This window comes from Malaclemys terrapin, chromosome 5 (genome assembly GCF_027887155.1).
Source record: "Malaclemys terrapin pileata isolate rMalTer1 chromosome 5, rMalTer1.hap1, whole genome shotgun sequence".
NCBI lineage: Eukaryota > Metazoa > Chordata > Testudines > Emydidae > Malaclemys > Malaclemys terrapin.
In genome coordinates, this window is record NC_071509.1 from 3106887 (window position 1) to 3128342 (window position 21456).

The 21456-nt window shown below is 53.8% G+C and overlaps 1 protein-coding gene across 1 annotated transcript in view; it reads left to right on the forward strand.

Annotated features, from left to right (window-relative positions):
- The window catches only part of ATP6V1B1 (ATPase H+ transporting V1 subunit B1), an 80876-nt gene that overhangs the window by 37534 nt on the left and 21886 nt on the right, over window positions 1-21456 (forward strand). Inside the window, exons 3-5 of the mRNA XM_054030940.1 lie at window positions 2672-2770; window positions 10418-10511; window positions 19536-19613. Coding sequence (XP_053886915.1) covers window positions 2672-2770; window positions 10418-10511; window positions 19536-19613 — 271 coding nt within the window. The remainder of the gene's footprint in view (window positions 1-2671; window positions 2771-10417; window positions 10512-19535; window positions 19614-21456) is intronic.

The following is a 21456-nucleotide window of genomic DNA, read 5'->3' on the forward strand; positions in this document are numbered from 1 at the left end:
CCGTCTGTAGTGGGGGGCCCAAAACTGGATGCAATACTCTAGATGTGGCCTCACCAGTGCCGAATAGAGGGGAGTAATCACTTCCCTCGATCTGCTGACAATGCTTCTACTAATACAGCCCAATATGCCGTTGGCCTTCTTGGATCAGTCAGTAACTGGTTAAAAGATAGGAATAAATGGTCTGTTTTCAGAACGGAGAGAGGTAAATAGTGGTGTTCCCCCTAACGGGCCATCCTGCAAAGCCAGCTAGATTTCTTTTCTTATCTAATTGCTTTCTCACGGTGTGTGTAGGTATTCGCCTCCACCTGTGTGGCTGATATACCCATTGTGTAAAATACCTGTATTTCCCCAAGGCCGGATTCTGCAGTGAAACTCTGGCATGACACCATGGCCTTTGAGAGAAATTCCTCCCCATTGACACCAGTGGACACAGGCAGTTCCATCCCTTGTGCAAACTGACTCGATCTGTTGGCTGTAGCCCCTTTTACAGGGAGGTTTAATACTGTTGCTCGGTTGGACAAAGTGACCTCTAGTGGACACTGCTGTGCTCATCCTGCATTTTCCGGGCAGATTCAGCCTGGCTGAAGTGCCGTGGACGTGGATGGGCTGCAGTTGTGTGTCCACTCACGCCAGGCCCCGGTTTGCACACCGTCTGCTCAGTTATGGGGGCCATGATCTTCTGGCTCGGGCGAGGGGCTGGGCGTTCAGCGTTCTGTGTTTGTCACCAGTCTCGGTGCTTGTCTAGAGACCAGGGATCAAGCCCCCCTGTCTGAATGAGTTCACTGTTATCGTAACCCTGCTGTCCTGGCCCTCTTCCGTGGCATTAGGGCAGCTCTCGAGTTAAAAGCAGCCAATGCTAAAGCCAGGAAAGCTGCATTCCACACGTAGCTGCCCCTGGCTCCAGAGGAAGGGTTATGCCTGGTAATAAATAAATGCTTTGTTGATCAATTGCAACATCCTGGATCGTGGTGATAGCGCCTTTCACTCTGACACGTGCAGGATGGAAATGAATAAGATCAGTTAAAGAGCTGGGCCACGTGTTAGATTGTTTGAAAAGAAGGTTTTTACTGGAGATTTGAAGTCCAAAGTTCACAGGCGTAGATGCCCAGTAGCCGGGGAAACGGTACCGCCCTGGCTGGTGCGTGGAGCAGGGCTGCTGGAGGTTTGGCGAAATGCCCGTCCCTTGGAACTTACACAATTCGGCAACTTTAGGGAAGGACAGTGGGACAATGCCAGCGCTTAGAAAGCAAAAGGGGGTCTGGGGGGCGCCGTAATGGGATATAGGCCCATCTGTGCTAGCTTTAATCTAGCTAGCATGGGTAACAACAGTAGGGAAGATACGGCAGCAGACTAGCAACCTGAGTACATCCCCAGGTCCCCAGCAGCCCTGGACTGTGGCAGTTGGCCCATGTTGAAGTCCGAGCCGCCACGTCTCTACTCTGATTGTTATCTGTGTTCGTTAGATTAAGGCCTACCCGCACTACAATCTTCATGTGCTGTGTAGACGTGACCCTTGGTTCTAATCCAAGCCAGGTCAGTAAAGAGTGACCATGGTACATATCCCTCCCTGGTGTAACTACATGGGGGTTAGTCTGGGGGATGTAGCTGTAGCCAGAAGGTGAATTACTCCCTTGCTCAAAATGGGGGCTATGGGAGGGCAGGACAGCGTGGGGGGGGGGGTAGCTTGCCCTTTGCACCTGCCCCCATCCTCTCCCTGCTCTGTGGCGAAGGAGAGGCTTTCAGATGTGGCAACTTTCACCAGCCTGGCATTGACTGAAGGTCCATTTCAAAGTACCCAAGCGTAGACCATGATTCTGAGCCAATTTCCCTGCTAGCTTTAGCTGTTTGGACGTCTTATGCCCTAGGGTATGAGCCCCCCCCCGCTCCAAAATGCTCATGAATTTATCCTTGCAGCACCCCAGTTAGGTACGGAAGCTCATGCTTTAAATAGACATGGGAGTGTTGTTATTCCCACTTTACAGATGGGAAACTGAGGCACGGGGAAATGAAGAGACTTGCCCAAGGTCCCCCAGTAGGTCAGTGGAAGAGCTGGGAATAGACCCCAGATCTCCTGCTTCCCAGTCTGGTGCCTTATCCATAGAAGTGATGAATACGAGGAGTGAGTGTGAAGAAAGGATTGGAATGAAGAGAGACCTTTGTCCAGGTGGGGCAGGAGGGAGCTCCAGGCATAGGGGCTGCATGATAGGGGTGCAGGGGAAGGATGCAAAGGGCAGAGTGGTGCAGGAGGTTTGGTCAGGGGGCAGGGGAAGAGAGCAGGAAGAAATGAGCACGAAAGGGTAGGGCGAAGCCGAGGAGCCCCATGAAAGTGTGGGACGAGGAATGGGAGGTAGGCACAGTGTGGTCCGCTCCGAGGCAGCGAGCACCCGGGCAGTGCTCCTGTTGCCAAAGGAACACACAGAAATATTTCCGATCGTTCAGCTGGAAGCAGGGGCCGGGGGGTGCCAGCCCAAGAGGTTACACCCAGGCCCAGGCTCTCCCATTGGCACTCCCACTGAGCGAGGGAGGGAGCCGGGCGTTGCACAACGGTTGTATCAATGTGGGGAGCTGGCTGGAGTCTGGTTGTGTTGTGAAATTCAGCTGGGGCAGGATTGCTTCCCACAGAGCAGCGGCAGCTTGGACATTAACCCCGGCCTTGCTTCTCTCTGCACAGTTCGCCCAGTACGCCGAGATTGTCAACTTCACCCTCCCCAATGGCACCAACAGGAGTGGGCAGGTCCTGGAAGTGGTGGGCTCTAAAGCTATCGTGCAGGTGAGTGCACAGCGTGCAGCGGGTTCCTCGTTGCTATGTTCACGGCACACACACACACACACACACACACAGATTAGCTAAAACCAGGAAATCCTCTTGCTGGAAGCTTGCAATGTAACACAATTTTGGTTCTACAAACCCAGAATCTTAACACACAAGAGCCAAAACCAGATAGAGACAAAGCAGGCTGCTCCCTAAAGCAGGATTCACCCACCTTGCTCTAAGCTGGCTCTTTGTTGAAGACTCAGCTTGCATGCCTCCCTGCAGCGCCCCCTTGCAAACAGATCATGAAAATCTCTGAGACTCACTGGGACAGCTTATCATTTTAACACAGTTTTCAACACACCACAACTGCAACTCACCCAGCCCATTCTGCTGCTGAGCACCTGTATTGCTTTCTCTATAGGTTCCCTTTTCCAGTTCGGTTCCATATCAGCTTCATTCTTTGCAAAGCACATTGTCAGAGTGACTGGATGGCTCAGGAAACTGGGAAGGAGATCAGTGTATCTGTATTATGGTAGCACCTCTAGGCCATAACCTAGATCAGGGCCCCATTGTGCTGGGCGCTGCACAAACCCATAGTGAAAAACCACCCCTGCTCCAATGAGCTTGTGAGCGTGCAGGGGCCTTACCTGGTCACGATGTGTCTACACACCCACTAGACACCGCGGCTGGCCCGTGCCAGCTGGCTCGGGCTCCCGGTGCTCGGAATGAGGGGCTGTTTCATTGCAGTGTAGACATCTGGGCTCAGGCTGGAGCTGGAGCTCTGAGACCATCCCACCTTGCAGGGTCCTAGAGCCTGGGCTCCAGACTGATCCCAGACATCTTTACTGCAATGAAACAGCCCCACAAGCCCGAGTCAGCCAGCCCTGGGTTTTCCACTGACGTGTAGACCTACCCTCAGTTCTCCTTTCCTCTCACACACCCCCTCAGGGGCGGGGCCGTAAGAGCAGCTGCTGCAGAGATTGGATTGCAAGTGTCTTTGGGGGACTCAGGCTCTGTACCCACGGTGGCACAAGAGTGGGTTGAACCCCCACGCGGGAGAAGAGAGGTGATTTTCTGTTCCCTTTTCTGCCTCCGTCCACTGAATTTTCTTCCTCCCTCTGACTGCTGGCCCTGGAGGAGACCTTGCCAACTTTATAACGTGCTTGCAAAGTGTGTGTCGTGGTGGCTGGTCCACCCAGAATCACAGAATCTCAGGGTTGGAAGGGATCTCAGGAGGTCATCTAGTCGAAGCCCCTGCTCAAAGCAGGACCAACCCCAACTATATCATCCCAGCCAGGGCTTTGTCAAGCCTGACCTTAAAAACCTCTAAGGAAGGAGATTCCACCACCTCCCTAGTGTTTCACCGCCCTCCTAGTGAAAAAGCTTTTCCTAATATCCAACCTAAACCTCCCCCACTGCAACTTGAGACCATTGCTTCTTGTTCTGTCATCTGCTACCACTGAGAACAGTCTAGATCCATCCTCTTTGGAACCCCCCTTCAGGTAATTGAAAGCAGCTATTAAATCCCCCCTCACTCTTCTCTTCTGCAGACTAAATAAGTCCAGTTCCCTCAGCCTCTCCTCGTAAGTCATGTGCTCCAGCCCCCTAATCATTTTTGTTGCCCTCCGCTGGACTCTTTTCAATTTTTCCACATCCTTTTTGTAGTGTGGGGCCCAAAACTGGACACAATACTCCAGATGAGGCCTCACCAATGTCGAATAGAGGGGAATGATCACGTCCCTCGATCTACTTATACAGCCCAGAATGCCATTAGCCTTCTTGGCAACAAGAGCACACTGTTGACTCATATCCAGCTTCTCATCCATTGTAACCCCTAGGTCCTTTTCTGCAGAACTGTTGCCTAGCCACTTGGTCCTTAGTCTGTAGCAGTGCATGGGATTCTTCCGTCCTAAGTGCAGGACACTGCACTTGTCCTTGTTGAACCTTTTGGCCCAATCCTCTAATTTGTCTAGGTCCCTCTGTATCCTGTCCAGGGCCGGCTCTAGCTTTTTTGCTGCCCCAAGCAGGAAAAAAAAGCGCCGCCCCCCGAACCCCCCCGCCAGCACTGCGCCGCCCCCCCCAGCCGAGCGCCACGCCGCCCCCCCCCCAGCCGAGCGCCGCTGGAACCCCCCCCCCCGAGTGCTGAGCCCCGCGACGACCCCCCCCCCCGCCACCGAGCGCCGTGCCGCCGGAGCCCGCCCCCGCCCCCTGCCAAGCGCCGCCAGAACCCCCCTCCAGCGCCGCACCCGCGCCGCACCCCCACCAAGCACCGCGCACCGGAACACCCCCCCCCAGCGCCGAGCCCCGCGCTGCGCGGCGCCGCGCTGCCGGAGCCTGCCCCCGCTGGAACCCCCTTCCACCGCCACGCCCGCGCCGCCCCCCTCGCCGAGCCCCGCGCAACCGGAGCCCGCCCCCCCCCCAGCGCCGCGCCACCGGAGCGCCCCCCCCCCCCCGCGGAATGCCGCGCCCCCTCCCCCCCGCCGCCCCTTACCAGGTGCCGCCCCAAGCATGTGCTTGGGTGCCTGGTGCCTGGAGCCGGCCATGATCCCGTCCCTACCCTCCAGCTGTTCCCTGTTCTCCAGAAGAGAACAGCCTACTCCTGTGAGCAGCTATCTGAATTGCTGCTTCGTTCTAGTGGCAGAGGGCTTGGCTGTAGCGTGCTGGGCCCTCAGTTCAAATCCTAGCAGCAGCACTTGCTAGTCCTCATTCCCACTACTGAGCCATTGTGTCCCTCTAGCTCACTTGAATCTCGCCAAGTTTGGCAGTGACCTGGTTCATTTTAATACGGCTAAATGTACATGTCTACATCTGAGAATAAAGATCACGGTCAAACATATAGGACGGGGGACTCTATCCTGGGAAGCAGCGACTTTGAAAAAGATTTGACAGTCATGGTGGATAATCAGTTGAACATGAGCTCCCAGAGTGACTCTGTGGCCAAAGGGCTAATGCGATCCTCGGATGCATAAACAGGGGAATCTCAAGTAGGACCAGAGAGGTTGTTTTTCCTCTGTATTTGGCATGGGTGTGACCACTGCTGGAATCCTGCATCCGGTTCTGGTGCCCACAGTTCAAGAAGAATATTGATAAATTGCAGAGGGTTCAGAGAAGAGCCACGAGAATGATCAGAGGGTTAGAAAACCTGCCTGATAGCGAGAGACTCAAAGAGCTCCATCTATTTAGCTTAGCAAAGAGAAGGTTAAAGGGAGAGTTGATCACAAATATTCAGTTACGGGGTCTTCAGGCCAGCAGAGGCAGGAATAACATGAGCCAGTGGCCGGAAGTTGACGCTCGACAAATTCAGACAGGAGATAAGGGGTAAATTTGTAACAAGGAGGATAATTAACCATTAGAACAACCTACCCACGAGTTGTGGTGGGTTCTCCATCACTGGCAATTGTCAAATCAAGATGGGCTGTTTTTCTAAACTCGGCTCTAGGGATTATTTTGGGGCACTTCTCCGGCCTGGGCTATGCAGGGGGTCAGACTAGATGATCGCAGGGCTCCTGTCTGCCCTTGGAATCGATGTGTCTCTGGCTGTTGGGTGGGGGGGTCTGATTCCAGCTCCTTGGACGAGGGAGCCACAACACACTCACAAAACTACCTTTGCAACTGTCTCTCGGCCTACAAGCAGCCCGGCACTAAGGGACAAGCAGGGCTCTAGCACTGTATGTAGCGCAGTAGGAAAGCCTCTAGTTAACAATTCCTGTTATAACATCTCGTTGTCAGCGGCTTATAACTTTGCCAAACTGTAACCGTTGGAGCTGGTATTTTCCCTGCTGTGCGTCTGCCTCGGGCTGAAGTCCCTTCCCCCCCCCCCCAAAAATGGTTCCGCCTTTTCTCAGAACAAGACTAGGGAAAAATCGGTTGTTTTTGCCCATGTTAATAAAACTCTTCAGCATTTTGTTGGGAAGCTGTAGCCCCATCATGCTCTGGAGCAGGGACTTGGCATTTGGCTGCTGGGGCCAACACTTGCTCTGGCATTGCGCTTCCCATCTGCTGAGGGGCCAGGCACAAAACCCGAGAGCAGGAGACTGTCTCCTGTGCTCCCAACGGCCACCCCCCGGCTGGCCCCCAAGCAGCAAGGAGAAGATGACTCAGTCTGCTTGGCGAGGAGAGGAGTCTGGGGGCAGTGGAGGGAGGGCAGGTTGGACAAGGAGCCAGACAGGTGGTGGGTGAGACTGGGACAAAGATCCAGGTGGGCAGCATGGAGAAGGGAAGCCGAGAGTTTGAGGGAACTGGGACAAGAAGCCAAGGGGGTGAGGGACTGGGCTGATTGGGACAAAGAGCTGGGGTGGGCTGCTGGGCCATGGAACCAGTGAGGGTGGGGACGTGGAGCCAAGGGGGCCAGGGAGCTGGGGGATATTGGGACAGGAATGAGGACTTGAGACGGGGGTGGAACTGGGACAGTGGCCTGGAAGGGTCAGGGCTACAGGAGTCAGGTCAGGCGGGCGCAGGGGCTGTGTAACCACTAGAGTAGATACTCCCCTCGGACCCTCGACTAGAACCCAGGATTCCTGACTCTGAGTATCCCTCGGCTGCCAGCCCATAGCAGTGAAACCCACTGGCAAAGTGTGTGTCTCATCCCCATCTACTGGCTGGTTCATGTTGGGGATGACAACCTACTAGTGCTGTCAGTTGCTCCGGGGCAGAGGTCTGCACTAGGGAACTAACAGTTCGCACCCTTCCGGTGACCCATGTGGGTACCCGCCTAGTTCCACAAGTTGGCACTCCTGTTTTGTCAGTTTGTTTTTTTCAAAAACCTAGGAAATACACACCAAAAACGATGTTAAAACACACCGTTAAGGTGGCGAAGTCAAGCGCTCAAAAATTGGGAAATGCCAGAATTAGAGTTGCCTCTTTCAACCTGAATTTGGCCCCGTTGTGTGCATGCACAAGGCTACAGCCTTTAATTACATGGGCACAGCCAGTTTGTTCCCCAGTTCCCTCTGCCTCACGTCATTTCCCCCTAAAATGTGCCTTTGGCCTGGCCCTGCTGGTGCTTTTGTCTCTCCAGTGACCCCTGCTGGAGGTCTCCGGAAATGCCATTCTCAGGTCCCATGACCCCTACCCCTCCGCCCAGTCAGCAAACTCCGCATTGACAATCACCAGTTCACCCCTCACCCTCACAACAACCGGCACAAAAGGTCTCTCCCTGTGAGATCCTTATCGTGGCCCTGATCCTGCACCCTCCATGCGGGTGGATTCTGTGGGTCTCCATGGGGGTACCAGGGTCCGTCCAAAATAGAAGTCACCGTTTTCTCTAAAAGCGTCCTGACCTTTTGTAATCTAATTCCCTGTCCCTTCCAATCAGCCCACCTTCCCTCCTGGCTTGTCCCTCTCTAATCATTAACCTGCCTGGGACCTCTGCCGGCGAGCTGCGAAACTTCACTCCTCCAATGCGCAGAGACCTTTGCAGTGCCCTTCTAATCCTATTAGGGAGTCAGCCTCCAAAAACCTGCGTCTTTTGCAGAAGCGGCTTAGGAAGGGCCTGACCCACACACATGCACCGGGGTCGGGCAGCCTTTTCCTTTCTTCCCTGCTGCCGCAGCTGCAGCTCTATGAATGAGCCTGCTTGAATGTGCCACATTCTTTCACAGTCCGGTCCTTTCCAAGGGGCCACACGGCTCTAATTAAAGCAGCGGTCGGGAGGTTAATTAATACAAATGGTGGCAAATATTATACCAATCAAAGTGCCTTTGGATTCCCTTTTCTGCTAGAGCACGCTGCTCTGGTAGGATCTCGTTAGCGGGCTGGGAGAAAACACAGCCCTTAAACCGCCCGACTGTTACCTCCAGTGCATTAATGAGACTGTTTTATGCTTTCTTTATTCCGGCCTCTCCCTGACTCATTTTGGAGTTGCAGGGATCTCCAGAGCTGCCTTCTTTGAGCAAATCTAGGTTTCAAAGCAATTTTAAAAGAGTTATGTCTCATATGGCAGGAGTTGGAATGGAAAATTTCAGTGATCTCTTAGATAGCTAAAGAAATTGCAGGTAAATACTGGTGTGTAATGTTTATATAATAGAGGTGCGTGATCTATAAATATGGCCCTGATCCTGAAGTTGGCTCTGCCCAAGTGAATCCCTCCACCCATGCCGAGTTCGTTGCAGCATCTGGGCTTGTGTGTCATATATGCTACTGAACTTCCCAGCAGGATAGCTGCTCCGATGATAACTCTTGAGACACCGGAAATACAGCTCGTTACAAGAGAGCAACACGTGCCATTTTCTCCCATAGCGGCTGGTCAACTACTCAGCTGATGTTTCTTCATTTGCTCACATGGCAGAGGTCTGTACTGCAGCGAGCGCTGAGGATTCAAACCCCACTGGTGACCGGGGCACTGAGCATTTAAATGCAGAGAGGAGCAGGATATTCTGATGCCTGCTTCCATTGCCTGTGTCTCAAACCACGACAGGGGCTGGCTTCCTGTCTCATTGCTAGGGGTTCGGTTTGTGTTGTACTGAAGACACAGCTCAGGTTGGGGAGCTGTAGTTCACACTCGCACACACACACACACACACACAACCAACAGATCCCTGGCTGAGGACTTTCATAGCTTGCAAGGGCCTGTGCTCTCTTCCCCCTCCCTGCGAAGTCAACTCTGAAAGTGGCGCCATGCTCCAGTTCTGCCTTGGCTCAAGAGCGCCACCTATTGAGACACAAACTCCACTTCCTGCAGCACCTGGACTTTTGCCTAAGGTCTCTCATCCAAGTGCTGACCTGGTCATACACTGCTTAGCTTGGGAGATATAAGAATTCTAGCAGCAGCTAGGAAGCGAAGGACCACCGTGTGCGTTGGGGCTAGCACAGAGCTCTGTGCCCAGAGGCGAACAAGCAGAGCGCTACCCTGTCCCTTTGTGAAGGCAGGGCTGCTGAGCAGGGATGTATAGGTGACCTGCTTTTGAGCCTACCTAGTTACATTTAGGGGGCAGGTCGGGAGCTGGTGTAAATCAGACCAGCTCCACTGGTATCAGCTACACCAGTAGCTACGGATCGGGCTCCTTCTGGAACAGTGACCCACGGGTCAGTGTGTGCGACCTGTCCACCTCTGCACCGGATCCACAGAGGAGATGAATCTGTTCCAGGATTGCAGCTGGAGAGACGGGTTCTTTCGCTCATGTCATAGAGGTTTGTGTATTTAGCTCTGGAGGGCCCCACTTCAATCCCCAGTGCTGACCAGGACCACCAGGCCCAGATCCAGCCACTACTTACAATCGACTGCAGTACTGATTATGTACCAGCATTACAGTCATCCCTGTTCAACAGCCCCATCATTCTCCAGGCCAGCCAGTTCTGTCCCCTCACAGACAAGGGACAGAAATCTCCCTGGGTTGCCCAGCAGCTCGGAGGTTTTACACCGTAAGAGGTGTTTGAGCCAAAGCCCATTGAAGTCAATGGAAAAATTCCCATTGACAGGCATTCGATCAGGTCCTAAAAGAGGAGTTTTCTTAATACCAAAGCTTCTTTCCTTCCTTCCTTCCTAGTCTCCCTCTCTCTCTCTCTCTGTCTGGTGCATCTTTTTAAACAGTGCCGATCACATAACATTATCTTCTAGATTCCCTTCCCCTCGGTTCATTTGAACCCGCCTGGCCCTCTCCAGCCATTTGCCGTTAATCCCCACTAATTGCCACTAATTCGGTTCCTGTCCCCGGGTCTGTGCAGGTGTTTGAAGGAACATCTGGGATCGATGCCAAGAAGACATCCTGCGAGTTTACTGGGGACATCCTCCGGACACCTGTTTCCGAGGACATGCTAGGTAGGTCCATAAGAGCAGCTGAGAACGAATTTATCTCAATACACGGATCTCACTCGAAAAAATAAACAGCAACAAGTTACTGCGCCAGCAACAAGAGGCTGCCAGAGCCTGTAGCCTGGTGCTGATTTTACATTTGCAACTTGTGATTTGTCTGCATAGAGATTCACTTTCCTTTGCTCAATATTTACCATTGTTTCACCTGCCCTGAGATAGGGGCTGCAGGTAGGGTGACCAGACATCCCGATATCTTCGGGACCATCCCAATATTAGGGGCTTTGTCTTGTATATGCAGCTATGCTCCCATCCCGAAAAAAAGTGTCCTGATTTTTCACACTTGCTCTCTGGTTACCCTAGCTGCAGGCGCTTTGGGAAATGGCTTGAAAGGCTGGGCCAGTTCCAGTGGAGCTGTTGGAAATGCCTCCTGGCCTCTGCTGAAAAGCTGCTGGGTGACTTTTGATAGAACTCCTCAGTGAGTCTGAAAAGCGAAAGGCTCCAGAACAGCCAGTGTGTCTCCATACCGGCCCGGCCCCACAAGCAGAGGGTAAAAGAAGCAGTAATGGAACCAGAGAAGGGAGTGGGGAGGAGACGTGGGGAAGGTTACACCGTCTATAAAGGCTGGAAGGGGAAAGCACAAGGCCACAAAACCCAAGGATGAATTAATACTGCCAACAGGCTTCTGCTGATGGCACACCTGGGCCCAAGGTGACGGGCTGGGATCTGGGATCTGATCCCGCGTTCAGGGGGTGTCTGGTGCATTAGAGAGAGAGGGGTCAGCTAAGAAATCCCTGTTCAAATTCAGATTCTAAACCACCAAAGTCTGGGGATGTTTGGATCCTGGGGTTTGGTTCAGCCCAGCTGCAGCGTGCAATCTGATACTCCCCAGCGCTGGAACTCGGGCTTTGCTTCCGGCCGGTCTCGAGCGAATAGATCCGGGCTGGAGGCACCCGGAACACTAGAGAGAACTCAGCCCCGCTAATAGGCGAAGGGAGGGATTGAAATCAGCAGTAATAATGGCAAAGCGGGAAGACAAGGCAGTAACATTGTTTAATGACTGCAAAGGGCAGGAGGGTTTAGTGGATTGGCTACAGGGTCTCTTGATTCCAGGTCACCAGTTCAAATCTGGTCTAGGGTTGGAGGTGAGTTAAAGGTGGCTCCCATCTGATGATTGGCCTGTCTCTTATATCAAATGAGTCAGTCTAGTACCTACTGGATGACAGGCGGCTGCATCTTAAAAAAATATAAACTAGCACCATCCTTGTTGGAAATAACCGGCCCCTTTGTCTCAGAGGAGTGACCAAGAAAGCAGTAAATGTAGAACCCGAACTCCTTTCCTGTGAATGAACCAGTAGCAGTGAACCTAGGTGAGACCAGGGCCTCATTGTGCAAGGCGCTGTATATAAACATAGTAAGAGACAGCTTCTGCCCCAAAGAGCTCGTAATAGAAAGAAAGGGAGGAAAACAGAGGTACAGGAAGGGGAATTTGCCCAAGGTTACCTGACTCCCACTGCAGTTCTCTATCCCCTAGGCCACAGGCCTCTTTGGAGACATCTACGCTGCAGCTGGGAGAGGTGATTCCCAGTTTGAGCTAGCTTACTAACTTAGAAGTGTGGCCACAGAGGCACAGGCAGTGCCTCGGGCTAGCTGCCTGAATGCGTTCTTAGGAGCTCGGAGGGGGTGTCCCTCCCCTGCCTGTGCTGGGGAGGCCTCGCTGCTGTTTTTAGCACACCGGCTCGATCAGAGCGCGGGCGGGTACGTCTGCCCGAGCTGCAATTTATACCTCCAGCTCCAGTGTGGAGGGGGACTTTTTTAGGGTAGGACGGAGTCCGTGTGGGGGACGCTGTATGCAGTCTGTGGCTAACCAGAGAACTTCTGCCAGTGCAGCACCTTTCACTGGCATGAAACTGGCTACCACAAGAGAGGAGCCCGAGCAATGACAGTCCAGCAAATCTAACGTTGATCCTTAGTAATGGAATAAAATCGACGTGAAGGGGAAAATAATTCCATAACCGCCTGGAGGCTAACGATGGAGGCACGAGCAGTGAAACAGCATTGGGGAGTTGTAAAGAACAGATCTGGGCCAACCCAATCCCAGGGACGGGAACTCAGTAGATGTGATGTGTCATTGTCTTGACATCAGTAAAGTATTTGCTAGAGTGTCTCATGCAATCTTACTCTCCTGTCGACTTGCAAGAGGAGAACTGGCCACCAACCTGTCTGCAAAGGGCAATGGTAAAGGGCAATGCATCATGCAGGGGGCAGTGTCAGTGCGGGAACTTGGGGTAACGTGATCACTGGACAGTGGATGGTTCCTTAAGGGATCTGTTCTCATCTCGCTGGAAAACTTTAGGAGACCGCCTGTCTCCTCTCTCCCTGCCCACTGGGGCTGCGCTGGGATACGTGCCACGTTCCAGGATGTGTCTGCTACCCAGAGACACAGAGGGGAATTCCCGGTTTCATACTAGCTGGGAGTTTGGGCTCTAGTTTGGTTTGGTTTTGGTGAGGTGAGAAGAAGGGGAAAAGAGTGAGTCGCTAAAGAGTTAATCGTGCCCAGCCCAGGTGCAGAGCTCTGGTGCACAGAGGGTGCTGGGTAGGTGGGGGAACCTGACCCTGCCTTGCTGTGACACTGGAATGTGCAGCTAGGTGTCCCCGTAGCATGATGGGGATCCGACACCCCCATTCTCCACCCCGACTTGTCCCTTGTGAAGACGGGAACAGGAGTGCAGGAGGCTTCCTACTGCTCCATGCAGCTGCTTAAGCGAACTTATGCCCACACCTGGCCCCTGCTGCACACCACTTAGGGACTCGCAGAATCAAGAGCTGACGCCAAAGTCATCCAAGCCCAGTGTGCGGTGGCCACCCCAGACCAGCGCCTTCCTAGCCTGATGGGCAAAGCCTTCCCCTGGAGGTGCACTGAGGCCTGCCGGGCCTGTTCATGGCTAGGCCGCCAGCCGACACCGGCGTCTTGGGGATACCTTTAGCAGCCCACTGGCCCAATTGGCATGACATAGGCCAGAGCCATCCACACTGGGGCTGCCCCATAGGAAGCCAGGCAAGGCAAGGTCCGCAGAGCACATTGAGACCCAATGAGAACTGGCCCCAAACCCAACCTGGGCTGTTTGCAAGGGTCCAAACATCACTTGGATCTCCCCCACAATTTGATTTTGTTTTTTGCCTGATTATTCTGCTCTTAGGGGTTCCGGCTGGGAACTAAACTCCCACAGTGCCACGAGGAAAGGCTGTTTTCACCCCACCCATAGAATATAGAGAATATAGGGGAGCTATTAAGTCACTCCAACTCCTTAGGCAGGTGTATTCCCTTCCGTTCGTTTTCTAGCACTTAGTGGGCCGTGCTTCCAGGCTGGGGGAATCTATCCCGGCCAGCAGTGATTTGGAAATAGACTTGGGGATCATGCTGGCTAATGAAAATGAGTACCCAGTGCAACCTTGTGGCCAAAAGAACTAATGCAAACCTTGGCTGCATAAACAGGATTATTGAGTAGGAGTGGGGAGGTGATTTGACCTCTGTATTTGGCACTGGTGCGACCGCTGCTGGACTCCTGCGTCCACAATTCAAGAACAATGTTGATATATTGGGGAGGGCTCAGAGAAGAGCCACGAGAATGATTAAAGGACTAGAACACCTGCTTTATAGCGATAGACTCAAGGAGCTCGATCTGTTTAGTTTAACAAAGAGACGGTGAAGGGGTGACTCGATCACATGAGTACCCACAGGGGGAACAGAATTCACAGATGGGCTCTTCAGTCTAGCAGAGAAAGGTCTGACACGATCCAATGGCTGGAAGTTGAAGCTAGAGAAATTCAGACTGGAAATAAGGCGCAGAGATTTAACATTGAGGTTAATTAACTGCTGGCTCAACTTCCCAAGGGTCGTGGTGAATTCTCCATCACTGTCAATTTTTAAATCTGGGTCGGAGGTCTTTTCTAAATGCTCTGCTCTGGTTCAGACAGGAATTAGCTCTCTGGCCTGTGCTGTGCAGGAGGTCAGACTAAAACAGAGATGCCTTCAGGCCTTAGAATCGATGCAATTGCAGATGGGCATTCTGGGCCTTGGGGTTATTATGCAGATTTCATGACTGTACCTAGAGCTAGTCCAGGCCCCCTTTGGGCTTGTGTTAATGCACTGGGCTGGGACTCAGGAGCTGTGAATTCGAGTTCTCAGTTTGTCACAGACTCTCTGGGTGACCTCTGGTAAAAAAATTTTATGCCTCAGCTCCCCATCTGTAAAGTGGGTATAACAATCCTCTCTTTTCTTGTCTAAATGTCAACTCTTCAGAGCAGAGACTGTCTTATAGCACATGTATGGAACAATTTGTATAGTGGGGGTGCTGAGAGCCACTGAACCAAACTGTAAATGTGGTATATAATGGAGACCAGGGGTGTGGCAGCCCCCCTAGTTCCAGCCCCTATGTTATGAACACGGGGCGGATTAACACATGGGGCCCCGGTCAATTTGGGGTTCCTCACAGGAGCATTGGAACCTGCATAGAAGGGGCGGGGCCACTGGTGCTAGAACAGTGGCCCCACCCCCTGCTCCTTCTTTTCCCCTCGAGGCCCTGCCCCGTGACCAGGCCAGAAACCAGAGCCAGGCGATGAGCAAGGTGCCCAAGAGCAGCCCCTGCCCATGCCCCTGCCCCCTGGGCGTGCTGCCCACAGCAGATGGAGGGTCCGGGGCTTCCCACAGCAGCCCAGGCTCCCTGGGCGGTGCTTACCACAGCCCAGCTCCAGGTTCCATCCTGGCCAGGGGGTAGGCCCTCAGGGGGAAGACGTAGGGTTGCCAGGCATCTGGTTTTCGACCAGAACGCCTGGTCAAAAAGGGACCCGGGTGGCTCTGGTCAGCCTGCCCTAGCTCCACATGGCTCCTGGAAGTGGCCGCCAGGTACTTGTGGCCCCTAGGTGCATGGGCAGCCAGGGAGGTTCCGTGTGCTGTCCCCGCCCTGAGGGCCGGCCCCGCAGCTCCCATTGGCTGGGAACCATGACCAATGGGAGCTGCGGGGGCGGTGCCTGTGGGCGCAAGGGCAGCGCGTGGAGCCTCCCTGGCCGGCCATGTGTCCAGGGGCTGCAGAGATCTGGCAGTCACTTCCCGGGAGCAGTGGTAAGTGCCGCTGAGACCCCTCCCCCCAAACCCTCTCCCACACCCCAACCCCTTGGCCCAGCCTGGAACTCCCTCCCTCACCCCAAACCCTCATCCCCTGCCCCACCCCAGAGCCCTCACCCCCTCACCCTGCCCCGCACCCCAACAATCTGCCCCAGCCTGGAGCCCTCTCCCACACCCTGAACCCCTCATTTCTGGCCCCACCCAAAGTCCACACCCCCAGCCCATAGCCCATACCCCCCCCACACCATAACTCCCTGCCCCAGCCCAGAGCCCTCTCCCCCAGACCCACCCCAGAGCTCGCACCCCCAGCCAAACCCCTCACCCCTTTACACACCCCAATCTCCTGCCCCAGCCCAGTGAAAGTGAGTGAGGGTGGGGGAGAGCAAGCGACAAAGGGAGGGGAGATGGAGCAAGCAGGGGCAGGGACTCAGATAAGGGGCGGGGCCTCCGTGAAGGGGCAGTCCCAGGGGCGGGGCAGGGGTATTCGGTTTTGTGCCATTAGAAAGTTGGCAACCCTAGGAAAAGAAGGAGCAGGGGACAGAGCTCCGTGGCGAGAGGAGTGTGGTTGGCCCGAATGTTGTTTGTGCCCAGGGCCCCGATACATCTTAATCCGCCTCTGTATGTACAGTGCCTAGCACAGTGGGCCCCTGAGCTCCATTTAGTGCCTCTCAGTGTTAACTGCAGTATTGCTAATGATGACTGGCCAGGTGTTTCTTTCACTTGAAACAGTTGCATTAATTCTGTTCCATAAACACCAGCCGTATCACCTGAGCTACAAGGGTTTTCAGAGAATCCTAGAATCGCAGGACTGGAAGGGACCTCGAGAGGTCGTCTAGTCCAGTCCCCTGCCCTCATGGCAGGATTAAGGATTATCTAGACCGTTTTCAATGAGAGAGGGTTTCGTTTAAAAAATGCAAACCTCCCCCTGCAACGGCCTTGGGCTAAGACCTGAAAATCAGGAAGTGAAAGCGACCGGTCGGGGTTTCGTTGCTCACCGGGAGTGAAGGATAAAACGCAGCTAAGCAGCCACCGTGCTGAAAGGTGAATGTGATTTGTCCAGACATCTCTCCGTGTTCATAACTCGGGTTGTTAGTAGTAACCCAGGAAAGGGCCTTTTACGACTCGGTTTTGGCCTCCATTTTCAAAAGCGACTTCAATTTTTGGGTGCCCAGGTTGAGACTGTGTAGCGGGGTGGACACCCGCTCCTGCCTGGCAGGGCTTGAAAGCATTAAAAGCTGGGCTGATTGGGGAAGCGGCCGCAGCTGGACCACGCTCCAATCAGGCCACAGCTGGCCTGTATAAAAAGGCTGGGGAGCCAGGAGCACAAGGAGTCTCTCTCTGCCTTCAGAGGGAGAAGGGCCTGACTGCATGGAGATAGAGTACCTGAGTGGAGCAAGGCTGCGGGAGCTCCAGCCTGGATAGCCCCAGGCTGCGGCCTAGTGGGAGGCCAAAGGGTACTGGGGGTTGCAGTGGGTAGCCCAAGGGTAGGCCAAGGCAGCAGGTCCAAACCCAACCTTGCCTGTGATGAGTGGCCTATACCGCAGTCTGCCCCAGGGAGGGGGGCTAGTTGGTGACTGGCAGTGGTCTTATTCTGAGGTGAGGTGGGGATAGTGGGTGAGGGTTCCCCAGGGAGGGGAGACCCTAAGACTGTGGGGTTACTGCCAGGGGGCAGCACCCCAGGTAAAAGGGCACGGGGGGCCAGGGAGGAACACAGGGGGGCCAGAGGACAGGCGGATCACTGGCCTGCAGAGGGCGCTCCAAGGCTGTAAGAGCTAATTCCCTGAGACGACCAGCAGGAGGTGCCGCAGGGGTGAGTCCGCTCCTCTACAGACACCTTAAAGGGACCTGATTTCCAGAGGATGGGCGCGTGGCCCTTTCTGCTAATCAGGCCTCTTTGAGGCGCACGGAGCTGGACACCCAAAACCCGAAGCCCCTTTTGAAAATGTAGGCCACTATTTTTATCCTGATGGTGTCCCTGCGAGTGCTGCAAAGAGTGTGAAGTCTGTCCAGGCAGCGTACTTCTCCAAGCGGTCTGCACGGACCTGGTTCAGCCCTAATCTGCTCTGCTGGGACGTACTGATCAGGGGAATCGTACGTAAATCCAAGGTTGTTACAGTGCTGCTCCGAAGTTCCCTTTGTCCCTGCTTTGTCCAAGCCACTCCCCCATGTTCTGCGGGGGCAACACAGGAGGGGAAACAGTGTAGCAGCCATTGCCCTGGCCGCCCAGAGATTCCCATACGGGGGGAAGTCCTCAGGGAACTGGATGATCCAAGTTTCCAGTGGCTTTGCGCTGCCAGAACAGTGCAGCCTCAGCGGAGTCCAGGATCTGGGCCAAGGTCAGCGCCTCGCTCGTCCTGAGAGTCCAGGAAGGAGAGAGGAGAACGAGAGACTGCCCAAAGAAGGGCCAGAGAAGCGATACAAAGGCAGGGGGATCTGTATAGACTGTGGAATCTAGGCAAGGAAGGGCTCTGTGTAGACTGAGACGTGGCCACGGCCTGGACTGTCCCCTTGGATGCACACCGCAAAGGAAACGACATGGTGCACACTCCCCAGAGACAGCTACCCAAGGAGCTGTGGCTAAGGCAGGAAAACCTTAGCCTGCGTCTTCACGGGAAGCCAGCCCTGCAGGGCAGCCTCCCAGACGGGGCAGACGGTGGTGGGAGCAGCTTGACGGAAGAGATTCAAGGGAGGGAAGGGAGACCTGGATTAGAGAGGGGAGAACCGCCTTGCTGGGGGTTACATGTTGGTGTGAAGGGAGGAGTCCAGCCAGGGGTCAGGTTGGGTGACCCTCCCCATCCTTCCCCTAGGCTTCCATGACCCTCGTTAAGTTCTAGACCAGTGAACGAGTCTCTCCAGCCAAGCCCCAAACGGGCCTCAGCGCGCAGGGGTTAAAACCCAGGTGTTCTCCTCAGGGATGGAGTGAACATTACCGCTCTGCGCCTCTTTCTCCTGAGCACGCTCTGCCGGCGCTCCCACGCCGAAGCCCCATTATAGATCTGCTATCAGCCATTGTCGCACTGGGGGATCGATAGCGCAGCGTTAGTGCTCCCCCGCTTCAGCCCTTTCTCCCCGTACGCCAGCGATTACCCTATAGGACTCTCTTCCGGCCCTTTAAGAGGACCGGGGAAAGCATTGTCCTTGTCACAGCAGATAAAGATCAATACCGAGATGGCGCTGGGAAGAGGGAGCCACTGACCATGAAAGGTCAGTAACCTTGGTATTCACTGCGCCTCTATTTGTCTTAGACACACAGCTGTTTAATTTATCACCGAAGCAAAAGCAGAGGCGGGAGGAGGGGTGAGCTGCTGAAGGAAACATCCAGTAAAACAAAGCACCTGGCTCATTAGGGCCCTTCGAAGTAGGAGGAAAGACCCCCATTGATTTCAATGGGCATTGAGCAACCCGCTGACCGCTGTCCATTGATGGGCAGGTGTTGCATGCAAAATGGCTTCCATTTTCAACCAGCCCTGGGGAGAGCCCAGGCTCTGCGGGAGAGGGAGGATGGCTCAGTGGTTAGGATGCTGGCTAGGGACTCTGAAAACCTCGCTTTGATTCCTTACTCTGCTATGGTCTTCTGGTGCGACCTGGGGCAAGTCCCCTCTGGGGACGGGAGCCGCGTTAAGTGGACTAGCTGGGTCTGCAACTTTTCTGAGCCTAGAAAACAAGCGCTGGAACTGGCGCGGTTCTCGATGAAGGGTGCAAAGCCCAGGAGGGACGAGGGGGTGTCCCCAACACATGTTGTTTGCTTGCACCAAGTTTACCAAGCAGTCCGGCTCTCTCTGTATTACTGACCTGTCCTCTGCATTATGTACCGCTCCCCGAATCTTTGTGTGGTCGGCAAACGCTGTCAGTGATGACTTTGTTATCCTCAAGGCCAAATGTTAAGTAGCGTTTATTTCCCTTTGCAGGTCGGGTTTTTAACGGTTCTGCAAAACCCATCGACAAAGGCCCAGCTGTTATGGCCGAGGATTTTCTCGATATTAACGGTAAGCCCGTTGCAAGAAATGAAGTTGGCAAGAGATGTTGAGCGCATGATCTAAGGGGCAGGGACCGTGTCTTCCTGTGTGTTGGGATGACACTGAGTGGCCTCTCTCTGTCAGTCATAGCAGAGAGGCCAAGGAGAACAGGTCCATCAATGGCTATTAGACAAGATGGGCAGGGAGGCAACCCCATGCTCTGGTGTCCCTAAACCTCTGACTGCCAGAAGTTGGGACTGGACGACAGGGGATGGATCACTCAATAATTGCCCTGTTTTGTGCATTCCTTCTGAATAGGGTGACCAGCCGTCACGTTTTTAAAGGGACAGTCCCGTTTTTTGGAACTTTTTCGTATATAGGCGCCTATTACCCCCCACCCCCGTCCCGTTTTTTCACAGTTGCTATCTGGTCACCCTACTTCTGAAGCACCTGGCATTGGCCACTGTCAGAAGACAGGATACTAGATGGACCATTGGTCTGACCCAGTCTAGCCGTTCTTATGTTTGTCCTTTGCAAAGGGGGGTAGGCAGATCCCAATTTTACAGGTGGGGAAACTGAGACTGAGACAGGCCATGACTCGACCAAGATCACAGAGCAAGTCAGTGGCAGATCCAAAGAACCCAGGTGTCCTGGCTACCAAGGGCCAGGCCCTAGTCCCTGAACCAGGTAAGCCAGCACTAAAAGTTTCAGATCCCATTAGCAAGAGGCTGCTGGGCTTGAATTTGACCAAGTTACCAAGGTTGTTTTTATTAATAGGTAATAAATTCCAATGTGAACAGTTATTTCTGTGAACAAATAACCATTGTTCTTTGGTGTTTGCGATACAAACATTGCAGCACTGGGCTTGTGCATGAGACTTTGCCGGTGAAATTGACTAGGGACTGACCAGGACCAATGAAATGGACCAAGCTGTGTTAATTGCCCAAGCCAAGTGAAGGGTAAGAGGGGAACTGAAGTCAGTGGGGAGATCTTCCTGGCCAGTGTGAGTTAGATGAGGCTCCAAAGAATAGTGTTGCGTCTTTGGTCCCAGGGGTTAGCCAACATCCGGGGTCTTGCTGGGCTGTTTTGGTGAGGATGAGAAATTGAAGCTTGGACTCGGGTATATTCTTTGGTGAAGGGTTGTTTGTTTACAAGAACCGTACGCAGAGTCCTGCTTCCCAGAGCACAGTGGGAACAAACAGGAACAGGTTCCCTGCTCAGAAATCCCCACCTGCCCCTCCAGCCAGCTCTGTGCCCAAGAAGCTTTGTCCCTCTTTTTCCTCTCTGCATCACACTCACAACTCCTCCCTCTGCCTCCAACATCCACAATCAATAGTCAATAATGGAATCTCAGTCACTGGAGGTTTTAAAGAGCAAGTTAGACAAACACCTGTCAGGGATGGTCTGACTCTAGATAATCCTTAGTCCTGCCATGAGTGCAGGGGACTGGACTAGAAGACCTCTCGAGGTTCCTTCCAGTCCTACGATTCTATGAATATCCAGCCTCTGCCTTTGCAATCAGTGAAACCTCTTTGAATCTAACTGGGTTAGCTCTGTGTTGCCAGGCGGCCTGTTGCCTCTCACGGTTGCAGCTGTTTTTACTACATAAAGGGGCTTGATTGTTCCGTCTGGTGAGTCAGATGGAGAGCCTGGCACCATTGGCTTTAACAAGGTATGGGATTGTCTTTGGATCTAAGGGCTTGTCCACACTGAAATACTGCAGCTGCACTGCTGAAGCCCTCCAGGAAAGCCGCTACCTATGCCAATGGGCGAGGGTCTCCCACTGGCGTAGGCGCTGCACCTCCCTGAGAGACGGTAGCTAAGTCCACAGGACAATTCTCCCGTCGACCTAAAACTATCTACAACAGGGGCT